The sequence below is a fragment of the Thunnus thynnus genome, chromosome 6, assembly GCF_963924715.1.
Source record: "Thunnus thynnus chromosome 6, fThuThy2.1, whole genome shotgun sequence".
Classification (NCBI taxonomy): domain Eukaryota; kingdom Metazoa; phylum Chordata; class Actinopteri; order Scombriformes; family Scombridae; genus Thunnus; species Thunnus thynnus.
The window spans coordinates 21,511,964-21,535,285 of record NC_089522.1 but is presented as its reverse complement, the minus strand read 5'-3'; the positions used below and the strand labels follow the sequence as shown (position 1 = coordinate 21,535,285).

Below are 23,322 nucleotides of genomic sequence, written 5' to 3'. Positions count from 1 at the left end.
TCTGCACAATGATATGCACTCTCAGTTTGTGTTAGTTGACGAGGTATCATCTCTAATTACAAGAGTGTTTGTATATTAAAGATATTAATGCCAAACAAGACGGTTAAAGTAAAATGTTGCAGTATTGACTGTAACAATGAGCTCTAGTCTGTCTCGATGATTTATAGTAAACTACTCTTTCACAGTTCCTCAGATTATCCCACTTCTGTTTCAGTCTGAGAGTGAATTTCATTTTAAGAAGCTCAGAGTTCATTTTTTGTGCTATCTGTAACCTGAGAAGGAGCTTTCAGTACTGAGATAACAGCTGCAGCAGGATCAGTGCTTCTGCTGAAAGTTATACCATCATACCATCTTCATTTCTGCCTACCATTATCCTCTAATATTGTTACATTAAAAACAATCGCCAAAAGGTAAAAACTTGACTTTCTGCCACTTCAATGTGTGTGTAGAAAACACACACACACACATTACGGTGGCATATGCACAAACACAGACTTACATACCTACTTATAAATGATCCTTTTAGTATATATTATTATAAAATAAATCTCCATCATCCAACATATTAAAGACTGAGACACTGTTACACCACTCACTGTGTAATTATAAACTCTTACATCTTTCATCTTCCTACAGTATTTAAAACTTAATGATACACTTCTAACTAGCGATGGGTACTATAGGAGCCCTTGAAAAATAGGGTGTCAGACAGAGAGAAATTGCACTTCACACAGATCCAGGACTGAGTTGCACCAGCTGTTTGTGAATCTATCACTAAGTTTGTCTGTTAGTCTTTCTTCAGTTCTTAGTCACTACAAAATCGTTTCCAACAAGTGATTTACCAAATCAAGTTTCATCACAAGTACTAGAGATGTCTTCTCTAGTAATGTGTAAACAGTTGCTAAGAAACATCTGTACTGACAAAAAAAAATGTTTTGTAGCATCACGAGCTATAAAATATCTTATGAAAACAACCTTTTAGGGGCAGAATGATATACTGAAATTTATCATAAACTAATCCTTTCTAAATGGAAATATCACTTTTTTAAAATGTATATATTCATACATGGTGAAACACAAGTTCAGAGTTTCTTCATACAGTTCAGAGTTAGCGGGAAATATCCATTTAACCTAACTGATGCTAAATGGTCATTTAGGCTAACGTTATTGTCATAACTTAATGTAATTAGAGGTGATTTGTGTTTTTTGGGGGAAATGTGATTTAAAATCTTCCAAGTTCACATTATTATTAAGTGCCCTTTCAGATTTTTCAACCATATTATTAGCAAGCTAATGTTAGCAGTGTCAGTTGGTTCAGTTAGCTACGCAACAGTTACACCTGGTAGTTAGTACATGTAAATATTTACGAACAATTAATGTCTATCGTGTGGTGGAGTCCCATTTAAATGTAATGAACCTTAAAAAACCATTACAACATACACTGCAACTAGGCAAAGTTTGAATTTAAGAACAGCTTGTAAAACCGTCTCCTAGGACAGAATCCTCCATGCTCTGGCTTGCAGTCTTGACACATTTATTACACTTAACAAAAACTTACAATGTTGAATTTTAAACATGTCATTCCTTCAAGTGAGTCTTTATAACGTTTGCTGACCAGCAGCTAATGTGGCCACAAATAAAATGCAGTGTAGCAGTAACACAAGTAGAAAAGAGCCATAAAGTCAGCAAACTGACTCAGTTGTGTCAGTTAAGTTTGCTAACATTAGCCAACATGAGGTACACAGATCACAGTCATACCAGACCAAGTAAGGATGCAACCCTGAGTGCTTTCAGTTGAGCAAGTATTTTATTTATTTTTATTGTAGTGTTTTATTGCTTGTTAATTTGGTTTTCATTTATAAGAAGGAGAATGTGTTATTTCTTCTCTCAAAAGTACATATCTCACTTTGATGCTGTGAGCACCGCAAATTTAATCACCTCACTTATGTTGGAGTGGAGGCAGAAATCTCAGAGAGCAATAACTCAAAACCACAGCAAATAAAACCATATCTATCTTCTTGGCCAGATACCACTTGAGGTAAGTGAGAAAATATCTCGTTTGAACTCTGGATAGTGTTACTAACATTCAGTTGCAAACGGGAACTATGTCTCTTAGTATGTTAGTTCAAGGATGCTCCAAGCTTCTGACATTCAGTGTTGGCTGCCAAGAACCATTACACCCGTGTGCTATGGCATCACAAATCAAAGACAAACACTGTTTTCTTGAACACACCAATACGGAGTGTTTTCAGAACAGTCCCTGGTTGCAAATGCATCCTCAGGTTCTGATAACTCTGGAAGGACTAAATGTTCACTGTGATGAATTACCTACAGTATAAGTGTTTCGACTCTGCTGGAGATCAATCTTTCCAAGTGTGCACAATTTGTCGTTAATAGACTACAACATGCCAAACTAAGAAAGCATTATTAATTTCACCTTTGTTTAATGTGTTAGACTCCTTCCATTTCACCCTAAAAAAAAATGGCTGCCCAAATTACAGTCCTGCCCTCTATTTTACCCTCCATGACCTGCTCAGCAGAAAGTTTTTCTCCTCTCAGTGCAGCCAACTCTCCAGCTACCACACCTCACCCTTCAGCACAGCCAGATGGTGCCAACTTCTGACAAACAGCTGCAGCCCAAGGTCACCCCCTCCCTCGGACAGACAGAAGCAAACAGTTCCAGGCCGTAACAGAACAAATCTACACCATGTTTGAGTTGGAGGATACCATGTGTATCTGTTTTGAGGAACAGCAAAAGCAGATATTTAGCTTTTATCATCTGGCCTGTTGAGGGTTTTAAAAATACGCCTCTGTCTCTGCTCTTCATTTTGAAAACAGTTATCTGAAGACATTTCAGTCACATCATGGCATTTCCAGTGACGGTTAACTGATTAAACAGACTCAGCTACCATATATAACCTCACTGAAGCTCTATATTGAGAACAGAGAAAAACATAAAAGAATAAAACACTGTTTTCCCTCTGAGAGCTCCTTGAGATTTGAGTCAGTTTCAGGTCAGGTTTATAAAGGCAGCATAACACAAGATATGATGCAGAGCGAGTTACACAAGTTAAGTGTTTACAGTAAGCTTAGCTGACATCAAGAGCTCAAGAAAAAAGTTCCCATCATTATCTCACTTTGTCAAGAGAGTCTAAATTTACTCTGGAAATACAGTGATTCAGAACCACAACTGGAAGAGAAACAGCAACTGATTTGATTGGTGGAGGCATATGTCAGATTGTGGTGAATCTGTATGTGAAAGCAGGCCAGAGGACTGAAGGAAAATATTGTTTTTTAGGAAGGCTCATGTGATATGTTTACCCACTGGTCGTTAAGAGAGAGAGAGAGAGAGTTTTGTGCAGCAGGACAGAGAAATGAAGAATCCTATACGTCTGCTGGAGGAACTGTGGAGGCTTTCAATTACTTAAAGAAGACAAGGGTTGAAATGATTGGTCGAATTATTGAAGGTAAGTCAATCATTAGCAATTTTAAATAATTCGACAAGAAAAAAATGCAAATATTAAAAGGGTTATGCACCAATTTTACAAGTTCAGTTTACTTGCCCCCATGTGTACTAATCAGCCTGTTAAAACCTGTTAAACTGTCCAAAGGGTTTTTTTTTAATTGAATATCAATAAGTAACAAAACAAACAGGGCTTTACTGTGTTTTTTTTTCCATTAACCCAGCCACACAAAAACCACAAACATATAAAACTCAACTAAAAGGCCAACCAAGAAAGTTGTATATGAAAATGAGATAATAACACCATTAAATGGAGGGTTACAAGCAGAATCATTTCAATTTTGTTAACTAAATAAATTAATAAAAAGAAAATACTAATTAAATAATAATAATAGTAATAATAATAGACAGGAAGATCAAGCATTCAGAGACAACAGTAGATGGTTTCTCAAAGACAAGGGCACCACACTTTTTAGAACTTATTCAATGTCTGTGATCCTGTGAGAACGAGAGAGAGAAAAAACATTTTTTCACATCATCAATCTTAATTTCTTAACAAAAAGTCTATATTACAAACTTGAGATGTGAGGTTTGAAAGAAGTGGGCATTTGGGAGGCAAGGGAGGATCTAAGAGAGACACTGTTGACTTGCATTATGGGAAATGAAGGATCCACCCTTTTTGGAGCTTCATCCAAAAAAAAGAGAATAAATTGTTTATGATCATTCTGAAGTACCCGTTCAACTGTTTCCAGCTTCTCAAATGAGAGGATTTGCTGCTTTTCTTTGTTTTATATCATCGTAAATTTAATATATTTGGGTTTTGGACTATTGATCAGACAAAACAAGAAGCTTAGAGGGCGTCACCTTAGCATAATAGGAAATTATCAAGGGCATTTCCACTATTTTATGACATTTTATGGGGTTTTTAGGTAAAAAAAGAAAGATAGAATGATTAATAGTTAAATAAAGTTCTAATGTTACCTATTAACCTCACAATGACACTGTCAAAGTTCACCATTTTCAAACTTAACCTAATAATAATTAATTAAATACTTTAATAAAGTATTATTTTACAATTTCTTTTGAGGATAATGATGTTTCAGGTTGCAAAGCAAATGTCTCACAAAGCAGGCTTACTGAATTATCTGGTAACATGTAAAAAATCAAATAAATCAAATCTGGAACATTGATTATAATAAAAAAAGAGCTCATTGCATTATCCGGATGACTCCGACATACTGATCTGTGGGACAGAAATTCCTTTACAATGTAAAACAAAACCAAGATATTTCAACATTTTCCTGTTAGGGGACCAATTTGACTGACTGATAGCCTGTGTACTGATAGCCACATTTTCAAAACAGAAACCTTTTTTCTGTTACATTTTGTAAATAACCGACACTGTCAGCATGGCGGGATGGGGATTGATCAGCCTGTTGTGCCACTCAACAGAGAAATGTGTTATGGGTATTATGCAGATGAGTTCCAGCTGCACACACAGCTGTTTACATGCAACACATCAATCAAACAGTGCAAAGCTGCTGAACACATGGACTCTAGAGTGGTGTTGATTTTCTTTATTAAAACTTTCTTTGTCGTTCTGAAATAGTAATCTTTTCTGACATTACTTTTTTTGTTGTTGTTTTAATTCATGCACCTTTAAGAAACTGCAACAGAACTGAATGAATCTACTTAACATTAGTTATCATCTTCATTGTTGTAGCCTACTTCTTCGCAGCTACTGTGACTAATTCAAACCACAACAACCGGAACAGTCTTCAAGCTTCTTGACAGTAATGAGAATCTCAGATGGGGGAAGCCAGTTTCTGCAAAGCTGCTTTGATTTAGATAAGACGTCCTTCCACCTGCCATCTCAGATATATGATGGGAGTGGAGGAGATAATATGGATGTTAGGAGACGCTGTGATATACACAATGTTTCAACCTCGGCAGTATAGAAGTCTCTTGTCCACCTATTTTTGTTTGTTTGTTTGTAAATTATTTAGGTTATTTTACACTTTTATTTGACAGGGAATGTAGAGAGATGATAGGAAAGAGATGTAGCTTACAGAGAACGTCAACTATGAACCGCCCACCAGTTGAAGTCTGGTCAGGGACTCTTGTTGCATCTCTATCTCCTTCATTTGTTGATGTTTCTCCACTTTCTGTAATAAAGGCTTAAAAAGCTCCCAAAAAATACACAAAAAAAGGCACGAACCAAACACGCTGCTGTTTATGGTCAGCACCGTAACCCCGAGGCCAGCGGTGTACTCATCTTCTCCACCTGTTTGAAGTTGTCAGTCCTCTGGTGTGACTTAACTTTTTCACCTTTTCCAGGGTAAAAACTCTGTGAAGAAGTTCATGGGAAAATTAGTTGGGTTCCTCTAAACTTCAAAGATCAAAGCCTGCTCTGCTTCCTGACCCTCGTTGCAGTGTGTATGGTAAATTTTAGGTGTAATATGAAGCAGTTGGACCTTTCTGTTGAGCTATTGTTCATCGTGTGAACAGAAACACCTGAATGATGTTGATTAAACATTTGGTTTTTATACTCACAATCTGTCAGTGACGTGTGATGAAAGCCCTCCTCAGTCCATTGGATCCACCATCATCATAGTACACGATTCTACCACTAGAGGGTTCTATGCATGAGACTACATGTTAATTGTCAACAGCTTCACCTGATAAATGTCTGGAGTACAGTAACCATCCCCATATGTTTTGTAAAAAATAAATGTGTGTTTTGCTTCTATCTTGCCAGCTGATGCTATAGTGAGCCAACAGACCTACAGACATTTAATAAAGGCTTTGACATTTGCAGTGCTACACACCGACAGTACGAGGGCGTCCAGCTTTTCCAGGGAACTTCCTCTGCACTGAATGTTTGTATTATTACACACCGTTTCCAACAAAGGCTACATTTGTAATGCTTTACTCAACATGTCATGACTAATATCTGTCTAAATGTATAAGCTATTTTCCACAAAACATTTTAATTACAACTAAGTTTCAGCAAAAACACTGTTTTACAATTGAGCTTTTAGAGCATAATGAAAATCAAAGCCGTGAAGAAAACACTGTATGAAATGTTATGCTACCACAGTCAAACAAAATCATATTTCATGCCTTGATTAGCTGATATTGCATGAAGGGATAAACAGACCTATTTAAGTCATAACAGCTTTACTGTCCACCTGCAAATATCACTACTTCATCCAAGACTGTAGGCTGCATGCTAAACCAGACACAAGTCTGTACTTTGTTTACTTGAACAGATATGACAGCTCAGTTCTCTGAAGATATTCCAGTGAAAGTATTCCACATGAAAACATTTCAGATAAACATTTCCTCTTCCTCTACCTCCTCCTCACTATTCTGTTGTTTCAATAAAGTAAGTGTGATTCATGAGGACCACAACATCAGAAGCACTACTAGCTAGCTATAATAGAAAAAAACAAAGGGAATGTCAAGTTAACCTCTTAGAACAAGAGTTTCGTGATGTTTATTATTAGATATAGAAATAGACAGAAATAATACCTTCAGAAAGTTTAAGTCACTGAATCTAAAAGTATGTTTATCATGTCTGTGTTCAGATTTGACCCTCAGAAGAAATTTTGACTTGCAGCAATCGGACTCGATGGGTTTTAAAGTACCTTATTTGCCTCCATGAGTCATATGCCACCACTGACCGTGTTGATAAGAAGCCAAATCAGCCACCAAACTACAGTACCTAACTTCCTTTTGGTGTTATAACACCAGCATGCACCTGTCTCCTTCACTTCAGGCAGTACATTTGCCTCATATCTCTCCCTCCCTTCAACTCATAGTTTGAAAACCTCTGTCTTATAACATTAAATAACCAACCCTGTAACTCATTAGATATTAACAAGCAGCGTCACACAAATAGAAAGGCTTAAAAACCTCTTATCCTTTTAACTGTACAAGTGCTCATCGCTGATACAGTGTTGACGTGTTAAACAACAGGCGTAAAGCTAAGTTAACTAAATCTGGCTCTTCTGGAGCTGTAATTTTGCTTCGGCATTCAAAATGATAACTGGCCGTACAAAACTGAGTTGTAGGATAACATCTTGATACACAGAAGATAAGAAGCGTGTTTTCAGATTAAGCAGCTGTGTGAGCATTAGTGTCAGGATATCAGATGATAGTGCATAAAGCGTTTTATACGCTAGTAAACCAAGCAGGGTCGGGTCAGCCTCTCAAGAGCTTATGAGCAACCTGAATCTCTGGATATTGACAGAGGAGGAGGAGGGGAGGGATAGAGAGATCAGCAGCAAGAGAAATCCTCTAAGGATCATCTGAAAACCTTTCACCTCGGCTAAACAAAGCACCAAGGTTTATATAAAGAGAATAATGTTACAATAGTGTACAAGCATTTGATTTTAGAAACAATTGAATGAGCATAGACGGTTCCTGTATAAAAATCCTGCTCCAGCCTGTTAAATCCAACTTGATGACAGAGGAACCTTCGGGAAAATTAGAACGTTTCTGACACCATACTCTATTTGCATCTTAAGGGAGGTGTAATTACTGTGCCATGAAAACCACAACAAAACCAAAGAAACGGACTAAAAGTAGATCTATGATTCATGTGTATAAAACGGAGCCTGTAATGGTGTGTAATCCCTTCCAGATGTGTGAATCTAGGAGGAGCACAGCTTAAATGTCAATTTATCTCCACGAGACTCGCTTGCAGTGAGCATGTGTGTGTTTGATTGACTGTGTGACTTAGTAGGAGCATGTGTGAGCGTGTAGGTCACTGCACGTGCATGCTAGTGCAGCAGAGAGAAATAGAGTAATGGTGCTTTCAGACTCGATTTCACTTTTCATTCGTTTCATCCAAGAGTTACACGTATTTGCTTCGGAAATGATCCACCTCCACCACCTACTGACTGTCTATATCCTGGTTTATATACTGTAACTGCATAGTGAAATAATATGGAGCTGCAACGATTATTCATTGATTAGTCAATTGACAGAAGCTTTAATGGCAGCTATTTTGATAATCAAATAATTGTTTCAGTCATTTTTCAAGCAAAAAAGCCAAATATTCTCCAGTTTGTGTGAGGATTTGCTTCTTTTCTTTGTCATATGTGACACTTAATTAAAAATCTTTAGGTTTTGGACTGTTGGTCGGACAAGACAGGCAAATTGAAGACTTCACCATGAGCCCTGAGGAATTACATCAAAACAATTAATCAAGAAAATAACTGACAGATCTATCAAGGACGAAAATAATCATTATCAGCAGGCCTAAAATAATAGAAGTAGCAGAGAGGGAGGTATGCTGCTTGGCTGTAGTGAGTGCCAGGACAGTGACGGAGGTTAATGACTGCTGCTGCTGCTATTAGTCTGTTTACAACCCTACCCACGCTCTTTCCTGTCCCATCTGCTTTTTGCCACATCACAAATCTTGTCTGACTGCACCTTAAAACAGACTTAGAGAGGGAGTCCAATGGCAAGCTGTTAAAGCTGTATCGTGAACAAGTTCTGGATCACCTCATTTGAACTTTCATATTCTTCAGAGAGGAGAAGAGAATCCAAACAGCACTGAAGCTTTCACACTGGAGAACATCTTTCTTTAAACGATACCGATGTGCCAATATGTATGTGGAAATTGGTCTTGGTCGTTGTAACAATTTGTGAATTAGTTTAATCGAGCTGCGATATTCCAAAGTTACAGTCTGTTGACAGGGAAATTCCCTCTCTTGGTTCTCCTGGAACGTCTCTTGCCAAGCTGCGGCGGAGGGATATATTCTAGCAGTGGTGTGTGGGTTTGTATCTTGAACCGGCTTTTTACTCACATTACAAACAGAGTGAGAGCTGTCTTGAATAGTGCAAGCTGAGTATCATCAACAAACTTACATACTGTATCTCTCCGCCGCCGCTCAGCAAATGACTTGCTACTGACTCGATTTAGCTCACTCAGACTGCTGAAGCCTCATTTTAGCTTCAGCTGAACTTTGGATGCATATTTACACAGAACGAGGGTTGTGGATTTTGTGCCCTATTTCTTACAGCATAGTCTCATTCAGAGAGAATAGCTTCAGGGCCAGTATGGAGAGTAGGAATTTTTACAGCAACCAAGACCTGCTTCCATGTACATACAGTACTGTATGTATGTATTTCGAAAAAACACAAACCTATCCTTTAATTAATCAGCTGTGAGTTTACACTTCTAACAGCTCACAGAGACAGAGTCCTGTGTTGATTAACCAAATAAATAATTTCAAACAATACATGCATTAGCAGTACATCCTTTATATTTCACTGCTGCTCAGAAAATCCTCTTATTTCACACTTTCTCATCAAACCTATAGTGGGTTCATGCTTGTCATTTAGGTGTTTGGGGATATTCGCACTTGATCAGTTGATATTCTTTATCAAAACAACAGTTGGAGTGGAGAGACAGCTGATAAGAGACAACACACTGTAATATAAATGACTATATAAGAATCTTATTTAGTGCCGTTTGGTTGTTCTTGTTCACACTAATGGGATAATGTGTTATGTGTTTTATTTCTGTCTCAGCTCCATTTTGCTGGCTGTATTACCAGACTGAAAAGCCCGAGAACTGTCATGTACCACGCCGCTCGATATAATAAAATATTCAGTGAAGTGCAGATTAGGCAGATCTTCCTTAGAACATCGAGGGATTCTACTTATATCCACATCAATCCATCACAGCAGCAGAACAAAGTAATAAAGAGCCAAATACAGATGAGATTGTCTAAGCAGGTCTCAAAAACACCCACTCTGATTGTCCATTCATTCGTTCATTATGCAAATTAGAGCATCTTATCTGTCAGAGGTCATAGTTCAGTATGCAGCTCCTGCAACATCACATTTTCACACATTCAGACAACAAACACGACCACAATTAATCATTGGCAAACATGTCAGTCCACGTGAAAATATAGGAAATACCATATGGCATTATGTTATGTGAGTATATAACATGCTCCATGTATCATATGGGTTCACATGAAAACCTTATAAACAATCTGTTAGATCAACTAAAAAGGTTGTTTGTCTTCATTTTTGAAATGTTGACATTTTGAGAACAATTATCATTATGAATAATAATTATGGTCATTTACGACCAGCAATGTAAATGTTACAGCTGAATGGTACATTTACATTAAATTCCCTTTCAGTTGCTGACATGTTGGAGCAGATAAAACGTTCACGTATTTGCTAGTTTACATTTCTCCCATTGGATTTTATCTTGTTAACAAAGATTAGATCATTATAATTACCTGTTGTGATTTACCTCTTTTAGAAAAACAACCAGACAGGCAAACACTGTCGAGTGAAGAAGCGGCCTTTCAATACGTCAGTCAAGTGGCAAAATATTTGTGATGATGAGGCATTTCAATTATTTGTTCTGTACAATATATTTATCATGCTTTAGCTGAATATCCATTAAAAACCTTTTTTAAAGAAGGATGCATTTTCCAGAGAAGAGTGACAAAGTGAAAATGAGGAGACGGAACTATGACCATAGACTGTAATAAAGATGGATGTAGCGAGGTGTGACGTCACCCATTGGTTTGCATTGGAGCCAGTCTGAACCACCATCTTTTCCGTTTGGAGCCAGGACCTTCCAGATAAGGGGTATGTAGTGTTGCCTTTCAGACTGTGGAAACACGTCCCGCTACCTCTGACCAAAGTGACCACCAGCACACTTATTAGAGGGCCTGAATTTAGCGATTGAGAGCATAATGACTGACTTAGTATTTCTCGAGAGAAGATGATGCTTTTTAAAATGGGAGTCTGCTGGATGCAGGGATTTTTTGGAGCCAGCATCTAGCAGCTGTCAGTGGCATTGCACTTTAAGGTGCTTTAGTATTGGCTTCGGCCTCAAGCTGTGGTAGATGCCACTTGACTATGACTAAATAGTTTCAAACTCCTGCAGTAATAAAGGATCATTTATAACACACCAGTATACAGGACTAACAGGCTGTGCGTCTGCTCCAAATTAACTGCCACACTACAAAACTACTACAAAGTGTACAAAACTTGTTCAAACATGATTTTTTAAAACTGTTGCATCATTTTGATGTAGTTTTTTTAATGGTGGTTATACTTTATGTACAAGCACATGCTTAGATGCTGATGATACAAGAGTGAAACAGATACTAGGATTAATAAATGGTTTGATAAAAGGTTTGAGATTAAAAAAGACGGTGTGTCTTCAGGAGCCAAGGTTTGACCCACAGAGGACTGAACTGAACTCTGGGAGTCTGAGGCTGCATCTCCTCCCCAAACAAGATGCGTCACACTGAAGTGAAACTGAGTTCAAGTTCACTTAAATTTAACAGTTTGTTTCAGTTTAAGCTGCAGTGTGACACAGAAGAAAAAAGATAAGACATGATTCTACTTTGTTCTGCTACGGAAACTAAAGTGTATCAGTAACATCTCCTATTTGGTGCTTTCGCTGAGCTTCATGGTAAACATGTATCTGTTAGGACTCTGTTAGAAGTGAACATGATGCATGTGAACTCCACAAGACACAAATGTACTTTAGCCGCCCTGAGGGCTTCCCATGCTTGTTACTGATAGTGTAACTGGCGTGCTGTGGAGGAGTATCTCTTCATGAACCTACGGTTCAGGCGTAGATTTACTCTCCTTTATCGCCCGAAGCATTCCTTTCAAGCTGAGGTAATTTCTTAATTTCAAACTCTCCTTTACATATAAGAGCTGATGAGAAATACAAAATCTGAGCACATGTTGAAGCCACTTCAAACACAACTGAATCATTCAGTTAATAACACAACATCTGTGTGTGTGTGTGTGTGTGTGTGTGTGTGTGTGTGTGCGTGTGTGTGTGTGGACACGTAGGCTCAGACGAGACTTCCTGGCTCCCTGTGCGGTAACACCTGTTTTCTGCACCGGTGAAATAATTCACGTCTCCATCCAGCTTCCAGACAAACACACACACTTACTCACATCCAAAGAAACACAAACACACTAAACTTCCAGCTCATATCAACTTCAACAAGCACTGGAGGAATATTACACATTTAGGAACACAAGGAAATTTATTTTTTGGATAAAGATGAAACACTGTTTTTCATTTTACGAAATTCTCTCATCCAAATGAATGATTCCAAACACATTGTAATTAACTTATGAACAAACTAATATACTGAGTTATAAAGGTTTTAGTTTTGCATGTGTGGAGGTTTTGTGATGAAATACATAATAGTGGAAGGCAGTATATTGGTTATTTTCATTTTGTGATGTTATTTTACATATATATCAATGTCAGAAAACTATTCTTACAGATGTATGATAGTACAAGTAATAATTTAACACATTTTTGATATAGTTAAGGTAACGAGTACCTCAGAATGAACCTCAATATCAGCCTCCAGTAACATCAACTCACTTTTTAAACTTTACTTACACTTGTGCCAAAGTATTACCTGAATTTCGACACAGAAACCAAAATGATACTTTTTTTGATACCTTACTATGACAAACTTAACCATGTTTTCTGTAACAAAAGAAGCCAAACCTCTCTAATTTTGTCTAACTTTGTATAAAGTTGCAAAAATTTGGATTAAAATCAGTTGCTATCTGATCAAAGAGTAAGTCAACAAGATTACAAAGCGGACCCAACATTTGATGCCAGTTTCCTTGTGCGGTGTTGCCAATAAAGTGATGAGGTATGATACCCAGTCTGAATACAGCATAATAAAAAAGTAACAAAAACATGATGTAACACATGGCAAAACACTGTTATCACCCCACAGTTAACTGAACTAAAAAGAACAATGACCGCCTCTGCCTGTTCCAGCATCACATCCACAGTACTGATGTTTATTGGCCTGCGTTTATTCCAACTTCACTGTTACAACACCTGAGGCAAAGTCTCTGAATTACACAACCGCTTGCTGAAGCTTAAATGACACAAGCTGTTTGGGTGTGGTGGTGCTGCCCCTTTGCTGGTATTCTGCCATTGTTAGAAATGTTTGGCAGTCACTTCATCAAGGTCAAAGTAAAATTCCAACGTATAAACCTTTTAAAAAAAATTTGCTCCTACAGTACGTGCATCAGTAGACAAAAGTTCCTTTGAAGACATCCACACCAGAGTTTCTTATAATGTCAGACTCTCTGGATAAGAAGGCTGAACACATGAGAAGATAAGGACAAACAAAACAACCGAGCCCTCACCGCCTAAAACACAACGCTCATAAAGGGACAGTGGTTGAGGAAGGAAAAGGAAAAAGCAGAGGCTACAGAGAGGAGGGAGAGAGACCGCCGTAGGATTCATGTCACAAGCCTTTGACAAGCCTTTCGGGATATACGTCGTATGCACTTAATCAAGACTGACAAAGTCTTCATACATAAGAAAATGTAAGGGACTTGCATTCTGGGACAAGCACATCACAGAGGAGATCTGTGTCTGCAAAGCCCTCACATCCTCATGATGTGTGTAAGCCTTCTTAACCACGCACAAAAGCCGTAGACACAATTTCAGTGACACAACTTAGTGCAATCTTTACATAACGGTAAAAACAGGATTAAAACCGAAATTAAAATTCAGTGCCACTAAGAAATCAGAATATTCATCCTTGGGGTTTGTTATAATACATGTATTTATTTGGTTGAAATTGAAATGACCAAAAAGAAGAAATTTTAGTTTTAGTTATTTTTCTGGTATGATAGTGCCCCCTACATAAGTGTTCTCCAGAGTGTCACTGTTGGTCCGGGTCCAATAAAAAGAGTTTGTAATATGACTTCAGTTCCAACAGACACACAGTCAGCTAACCAGCTGGGGGGTCGACATTGTCAGCCGTTGCTTAGCCCCATCTGTGGTTTATTCAAGCCCTCCATGTGGTACTCTGTGTCCTGTAACACAGGGTAACATATGGAGTACTGAGGTCATAGAACTAGGCTACTTGTTGTGGGGGGGGGGGGGTTGACAGCGTGCTCATTTGTCATCACCACATCTGGACCCATGAAAGAGAGAGAAAGCCAGATAGACCCCACTCCTGCCTACTGCAGGACCAACACATCACTGAGTATGCAGAAGCTGCCAATGACTCAGCAGGTGTTGAAATAACATGAACAAAAAATAACGTCAAGAGGGAATCTAAGCTAATGTTAGCAGGCTAGGTTAACTAGCTTCCCTTTTCCAACCCATCCATATGATGGGTCGGGAGGACCCATCCGTTTAGGAGCCGATGTTTGAATGGGCACATAACCAACATTGTGTATGCTTGTTGAAAAAGGGGGAAAAAAACGTCTTGTATCAACGTTTGTACAGTCCATGCTCCAGCCAGCAGTTGACAGCTTGTCTCTTAGCGACTCCCAATGCCAAACGTCAGTTAACTGTTGCCATGGGAAACGGCCACCAAAAGGTCAAACACTTAGACACTATTTCCACAGATATGTCCAAAACAGTTTTAACCTCTTTTGAAAAATGGAAAATTATGATTACAGTTTATATTTCCTCTCACCAATGGTAGGCAAATATTGGCCCGTGGGCCAAATCCGGTCCTCCAGCAAAAATATTTGGCTCCCAGACGAAAGCAGAAGTTTTGACTTCATAGTTTACATTAAAAATTTTGCACAATCACAGATCTGCTGCAGGTAACAAAATAAATATAATACAATCATGTAAATCCCAATGAATGTAACTGTGTTACATCTATTATTGCCCCCACAGGGGGAGGCATTAAAGCAATGGCTGCCTCATGCTCATAGATCAATGCATAGTGCTGAAATTAAGTCTAAAACTAACAGCAATGAAATTGAATTCCTCCACAACTTTAGACTACTTAACCATAACAGATTTTCCATTTTTTTCTTAAAGCCCCTTTACACTTTCTGATTTTGGGCTGTCTGTGACAAAATTGAGAATCATGAGAGAAACGTGGTAAAATGGTCCTAGATCGCACTGAGACACGTGCACAGACGACTGATGAGGAGCTTTGGCAACTAAAGACAGACAGCCTGAGGCAACATTCTGTCAGAAATGTAAGCCCAAATTCTCACAATGTGACTGCTGCTACAACCCACGTTTACAAACAAATCGATCAGAATACAACATGGACACAGAATACACAAGGCCAGCATGACATTTCACAAGTGTAGTTTTCTAAATAAAGTTTAGGGAGAAAACCCACTCATTCTCCTTAATACATTCATGTCACAAAAACCAAATTGATGGAGGTGAAATGAAAAATAACTTTGCTGCATTTTCAAAACATCTGATGATGTGCTGCTGCTTTCATACACTCTTTTCTGTTTACATCATAGCGCTAAGATTCACCATACATTCAGCGCACAATCTGACAGTCTGAATCTGTCTCAAATTGACACTACACAGGCTGACACATATTGGAACCAAGATTTTATCACAGGCATCTGGCACAATGTGACATGCAATATTGAAGGCAAGCATAAGGCAACCACAACAGTACGTTATATCAACTGTGAATGAAGCAGGCCGCTGTTTAATATGGGCGGATAACCAGTAAAGTACGTCTCTAGTCTCGAAGTGCAACACAGAACTTATATTTGCGTATTAGGTATTTTTAGCCAAATTAGTTGGGTTTTTTTTAGTTGTAACTGTAAGCCCCTAGTTACTAATAGGAAAAGTGATGTCTGCTCTCAGATACAATCCTTAACAGTGTTGTAAATCTATTTATTCTTGAATGAATTAAAAGAAATAAAGAAAACATACTGCCTTTGTTTCCTCTGCCGGCCTATGAAACATCCTGAAAAAACTGGCCCAAGGTTGAACCTAATTGCTGACCCCTGTCTTACACAGAAGGGAGGAGAATTTCACTTTCAGTTTGACTTTAAAGAACATTATGTCTGTCTTTAATTGCCTTTCCCGGTCTAAAGGTTAACAGTTTTGTGATGCAGCATTGATTTGTTTTTTGCTCTGCTGTCTACCCTGAGGCCACAGCGTAGGGTTGGCTGTTAGTGACCCTGGTTGGTATACACGCCAAGTTTGGCTCAAGGACACTTCAGCAGGACAGATGCTTACTATCCTGAAGGTCTGAATGATTAAACAGATGGTCTGCCTAATCACTATGCAACCCTGCCACCAAGGGGTGAGCAGGGTGACCGGAGAAAGCAAGACCTGAGAAGAAGGGGTGAAACCGTATCAAAATGGAGAATTTTGGGTATGAATGTTTCATTGGGGTGTACCAGTGAACTCCTGGCCCCACTTCTCAGGAATGCCTGGCATCCAGCAGGCGGTCCAGATTACTCCCTGGCTGGGTTGAAGTGAAGGCAAGATCTAAGGCGACCCAGGGCCATTTGTTCCAGAGATCAGACAGCCACCCAGCCAAACCCACCCATGATCAGAGTGTCGTAAACCCACAGATACTTTAGGTGCTGGAGGAGATTGTGGTTCACTTAAAACTCAACTGCCAAGAAGAATGTACGAGTTGTAAAACAGAGAAACTGTTGTAATAATGTTGTTCATACCTATTTCTTCATTTTGTATTATTCATGTGCAACATATTTCAGCCTCAAAAGGTTTATACTGTACATAAGCTCTACTTTAAACCAACAACTGTCATTCTTGGGGCAAAAACTAACAATTATTTTCATCATCGATTAATTGTTTTGTCAATAAAATGTTAAAAAAATGGTGAAAAATGACATTCACAATTTGTGAGAGCTGGCGGTGATGTCTTCAATTTGCTTGTTTTGTTCGACCAACAGTGCAAAACCTAAAGATTTTTAATCTATCGTCACATATGACAAAGAAAAGCAGCAAATCCTCACATCCTCCTCACATCTGAGAAGCTGAAACCAGACAACATTTGGCCTTTTTGCTTGAAAAATGAAAGAAACGGTAAACGGATTATCAAAATAGTTGCCAATTAATTATTCTGTTGATCGACTAAATGATTAATCAAGTAATTGTTGCAGCTCTGATCATTATATAACCAATTGTAATGCACAACCTTTGCACCTTTAGGTATCTTATCTGGTTATCTGGTGATGACTGAAATAATGACTGGACAAGACAATTATGACATAATCTTTCACCTGTGAGCTGGAATCAGCTGATGATAGCAGACAAGAACTATACAGGTGGGTCAAAGTCTTAATGTGCCTGAAAGTACTCCCTCTTTGTACTTTCACCTCAAAACTATTCCATACCATAAATCTATTCACCATTCACCCAGTAAACAAAGTACAACTGATATTAACTGATGACCACAGCCTAAAAGGAGACCACATAGCATAGTCACTGTGTATATTTGCATATGTACTTTAGTTTGAATAGGCACTAAAAGTACAGAGGGAATGCTTTAAAAAAATAATGCCATGAATAGTTTTTAAATAGTTCTTTCTTTATGACTTCAATTATATGTTTGGGGTCATTGTCATCTGCAGAATAAAGTTTGGACCGATCAGAGGCCTCCCTGATGGTATTGCATTATGGATAAGAATTTAAAAATCTAAAGTGCCTGAAACTTTTGCACAGTAATGTACATATTCTACAAAAGGCCAATGGGATTGAAAGGCAAAATATACTGGTGTAACATTATACGTTTGTTGTGTAAATAAATGTTTGACATCTTTGGAAAATTATCCCTCACTGCTGTGTCATTCCTGAGTTATTTACAGAGCTTAATAAAAAAAAAAAACCTACAGCAGTGTAATATTACACCTTCTCCACAGGAATGCTCAGAGTTCATTCAGATGGTTTTCCTCCTGCATTCCTCAGTGGAAGACAACACACCTGTGGGGCTGCTGCGGTGTACCACAGACACGACCTGCCAACCTGCATACACTGATAAAGTTACAGTACTGATGTGATGTGGCCCCCCTGTAATATGAGCCACAGATCTTTGGAGAGGAAAGGAGAGAGATTGTCCCGACAGACAGCCTGTCATCTGTTGTGGGACGGCTCGGATCGCAGTCCCAGGTTGGTTCTGCATGGGAGCCCAACAGACTCTGAGGCACAATGAAAGTCTTGTGAGCTACTCAGATAGTCAAAGAATACCCCTGCTCCTTTAATTAGAGACGAGGAGAATCTGCTGATTCATGCAAGAAACTATGAACACAGCTCAGGATATCCTTAATGTCCACAGAAAAGTACAAGGTGTTTCCACAGGAGAGGAGAGTAGTTAGAAAGCTATTTATGCATGTTAAAAATCTGCCTAGTCTGTTCATACTGACAGCAAAGGGTGACCGCACGCCTGCCCTGCAAACACAGAGCAGTGTTAGTGCTGAGCTCTCGTCCCAGGGGTCGAGACTTCAGCTTCAGAGGTCAAGCATTCACAGTGTAGCCGCTAATGGACATACAGTACACCAGAAAGGCAATGATGCTACACTGAACTAAACCGCTGTTATGTAACACAGTTAATGATTTCCCCAGAGAGGCACTGCAAAGCTTTGTCAAATATTGTGTGTGCAAGAGAGAGACAACGTGTGTGTGTGTGTGTGTAAACCAGAATGGCAGGCCGATGGCAGACATCTGAGGTAAAATATAGGCCTACACGTGCTTCGGGCTCAAAATGAAACTTAAACATAGGCTCATTTCAATATTCACTCAGGTGTCACAGAACATACACATTTGGCCGGTTTAGAGAGCAACAAAAGCCATGCGCAACACATTGGAGGCTCTCAGACAGATGCAGATGCAGCAGACCCTGAGCAATGGGTCAAACTCATCTAACATGAAAGGAGCACTTCAAGAAATACTAACCCCAGCTGCACATGAGAGGTGTCTTTCACTCACAAACACTGCAGCCTTCAGTTGACATTAACACAATTTACAGAGTGCTGTGAAATCTAAACTGCAGACTGAGGACTGTCACCAGACAAAAATTACACACCACTTACAGATAGCGGCCTTTAAGTCTTTGGCAGAGAGGAAAGTATAGTCAGGTGTCAAAAGTTTGGGAATTTGATCCACCTACTTGTGAGAGAAGCTAATTGACAGTGTGTGTTGTGGGCTGTAGTCACTGTACAGTAAGTGGCCTAATCTGTGACCCTGCAGGTTTGACCCAGAATGGCTTGAGCAATGTTAGACAAACGAGGGCAGGAGGACTGTCAGGGCAGCTTCATGTCAAGCCTGTGAAAACTCCAGGCTGCTTGTGGAGAGAAGATGAGCAGCAGCAGCACCACTGATGTGCCCTATTTCACACACACACACACACACACACACACACATCTCCATTTTGCTATGTGCTTATAATGCTGTGCCACATGGCAATTATAAAACAACTTCCACTGGGATTTCTCCCCTCTTGTGTGTATGTGTGTGTGTTAATCTTCCACAAACGCTCTTTCTATCTTTCTGACACACCTTTACTCCTATATTTCACATTTCTCTTACCTTGACGCACAGTTTTCAACCTGATGGGACCTTGGCAGCATTTAATCACAGTTAAAATGTCATAGAGGGGTAATCCAGACACAGGTAGCCCCTCAACTTCCAGGAGCAGTTCCCCTTCGATGAGTTTACCGTCCTGGTAAATCACAGCATCCCCTCTAACTTGCCCGACGAAAGGAAACTCTCCATTCTCAGCTCCGCCGCGCAGCTCCACATTCAGCTCCCCGCACGCGTCCCGGACAATTGCGCACTCGTTCACTTTGGTGATCCAGTGGTTCTTCTTCTGAATGACTTTTGACATGATGACTCAGATCCAAACCAAATCCATTAGTTCCGCGGAATCGTGTAAAAATCAGCCGATGCATAGCACAGAGATAGTCCCAACAGACTGAAAACTTCAGGGTGTTTGGGTGTCACTCCAAGTTGGAACATTTTCACCCTTCTCCTGAGCCAAGGCATGCTGCTGCCACTTCATGTAAATATCCCGATGGATCAAAATCCAGATTGTTTGTTCCTTTGTTGTTGTTTCCGCATCTTTAACAACGCTCTGATTCCTCGCTATAGGGATCTAATCCGCTCTCTGATTGCCCGCTTTACATTCAAAGACTCTTCTTCTCATTAATCCTCCACTCCTGCTTCCTCCTCTGTCGAGTATTTCCTCTCTTTTTTTTAACTTTCTACAAGATAAAAACTGTTACCTTTACCTATCCCGTGATCTGCTTGAGTTTTTCACTCAACCAGCGGCGCCTTTAAGCAGGTAACACGACAAGTTCATCCTATTTGCTCCTGCGCTATGGATGGAGAAAAGTGGAAGGAGGGGGGGCGCATGCGTCCAGCTGCTACTCCACGAGGGAAAATCCTACCCGACCCCACACCTACCGGGTCCTAAAGCTCCTCCCCGCCCGGCGGCCCGCACGCGTTTCCAAACGGATTACAGAGCTCTCCGCGTCTAATCCCCCCAGGAGCTTCAGCATTTACTCTCTATTCATAAATAATGCAGCCGCACCGCAGGGACTCTCTATGTGGAGCAGCAGGTTTATTAAGGTTGTTGGTTCAAACTCAGAACCAGCAGGTACATTAACTGTATTGTACTGTATTTTTTTTATTTTTACAAGAGTGGTGATCTACTGTATATTAAAATTCAGAGCAAATGCTTCAGGGCTGCAAACACAAATTCTACTTTACATTTGTTTGCATTAATTTGTTCAAAACATCTCAACAACTTTCTTCACACAGACAAAAAGAAAAAGAAACATCCAAAAAATTCTCTATTTCATTTTAGAATTACACAGTGTTAAATTTAAATTGAGTTTACATTATTGTTGTTGTTATATTAGTAGAAGTAGCATTGATTACCTTAGATTTAAAATAATACATGATTTTGAAGTTAATTCATTTGGCAGAAGACTGTCTGATGGTGTGTATCCATGGAGGATGTTGCCAGGACAGCTTCAAATACAGACACTGTTTTATACATTTAAAGGAAAGATTAATAATCTTTTTTGTTTTCCTCTTTTTACTGAAAAGACTGTAGCTGTGGAAGATATCAACTTTATTTTAGTAACTCAATTGGCTGAAGCCTCATATTGTCTTCAGAGATATGTCTAAATACATTTTTACTCAAAGGGATTTTCTAATGGTCAGTATGAACATGACGAATGATTACAGTGAGCAAAACTTGTTTCAGCGTTCACATGGGCACCTGACTGTTGTTTTAAGACAGACTTGAAAAATTGTGAACCTGTCCTTTAACTTCATAAATAACAAACTAAAACTAACTAAATGTATTCACAGGAAAAAACAATCTGACTTATATCATCTTCCTTTTAACATTGTTCTGCTGAAGCAGTGCATGACTGATCGATATGAGGACGTCACTCCTACCAGCCTTGTTGTTGACACTTTGTAGGTCAAACAGCCCTTAAAAAAAAGCCAAACCAATTTGATTTCAGACAGAGAAAGGAACCCTTGTCACTGGCTGACAGTAACATTATCTACAATAATGCAAATATCTGGGGCGCCTGCAGTTTGGAATGAGCGAGGAGGGATCAGGTGAGAAACACATGCCACTGCACGGGGAAAACAGGCTCTCTGTGTTTCCTGCCTGCTCAGATAAAGTACAGTAACTGGCACTCTACCACAGGCTGCGAGGGCAGTGGCCTGAAAAGCCATGTATGAAAGGCAGCTTTCCAACCCATTTCATCTCAGTGTTGAGTGCTGGGAGTGTTCACAGTGACTCAACTGTGTCACTTTTACCTCTCCTGCATGACATATAGCCTAGACGGTATTTGTCTCAAACAGCTAGATTACAGCCATCATTCTTTATTTTTATCGTGCAGTTCTCACAAGTGTGTCTGCATTCATTTGATTTATATGTATTTGTCTGCATGGTGAAAAACAACATACATGACATGCTATCATTAACTCTGTGTTGTAAAGTGGGCCCTCTTCTTCCAGTCACATGTCACATGACATTCTTAGTGGGGAGGACTTACTGCTAACGGCTGCAGGCCACTGAACATGACACACATCCAGGGCGCTGATGTGCTCCGACTGGGGAGGTTGTTTCCAACAAACTGCCCTGTGATCAAAACACCATCTGAGAAACTCCTCTGCATACATACAGATTTTATCTGTAATGGTACAGTTCATATGGATGAGTGTCACAGCCCCAGATTATTTGCTGCACCGATGTTCAAGAAAAAATTGAATTTCTGCACCCTGTATTTTATTAGCAGTACAATGTTTCGGTTATGGACTTTCATCAGTTATTAAATTCATAACAACTGTATCTTTAAACTGAAGCCACAGGCTGTAACAACCAACAAATATTTTTACTATATTTTAGTTTTTGATTGTAAATTTTATTTCTATATTTATATCACCTGTCTCCTGTGGTAGTTGTATTTTTCTCTTACTTTGTATAAGTACTTGTGTTTTTCTGTTACCTTCTATTTTTATATCGTTATGCACCAGCACAGCAGGACACCTTGTATGTGCAAACCTACTTGGTAATAAACCTGTTTCTGATTCTGATTCAAATCAAAAAGGGGAGTCAAATCTCAAACACCTGAGACAATTATCACACCAATGATTGGTAAAAACATAAATGATCAAACCACATATGTCTAAATCTGTAGAATGCAAATAAAAATGAAAGAAAATTGATTTATCCATAAATCTGACCACAAATGTAGGCTAAAATATCTGACATGTTCATTTGAAAAAACAATGTTTTAATAGAAATTGAAATACAATTTTATGTGAGTAAGTATGTAAGTTAAAGACCCTGCACACCCACACAGGTGTTTTGAGTTATTCTGGCTAATTAGAGCTCAGCTCAGGCTGAAGTTGGACAAAGTTATGTAATGAATTAAACAAGGTCACGACACCCATTGCTTCAATGACAAATGTGTGATTTGTCCTACCATAACAGTTTCAGGAGGCCTTTTTTCTCAGAAGACATTATGACATGTCAAAGTAAGAAAAGCACAGGTGTAAATAATTAAATGAATGACGG

General features: G+C 39.1%; 1 protein-coding gene across 13 annotated transcripts in view; it reads right to left on the bottom strand.

The window, feature by feature from the left end:
• LOC137184680 (membrane-associated guanylate kinase, WW and PDZ domain-containing protein 1-like) overlaps window positions 1-20,653 on the bottom strand; it is a 96,898-nt gene extending 76,245 nt beyond the window's left edge. For 4 of the 13 annotated variants that reach the window (XM_067592583.1, XM_067592582.1, XM_067592581.1 and 1 more), the window contains exon 1: window positions 19,806-20,643. In XM_067592583.1, coding sequence (XP_067448684.1) covers window positions 19,806-20,103 — 298 coding nt within the window. In that variant the 5' untranslated portion in view covers window positions 20,104-20,643. Of the gene's footprint in view, window positions 1-19,805 lie in introns of all 13 variants that reach the window. The other 9 variants (XM_067592580.1, XM_067592585.1, XM_067592586.1 and 6 more) reach the window with 5 other exon arrangements.
• Between the last annotated feature and the right edge of the window lie 2,669 nt (window positions 20,654-23,322).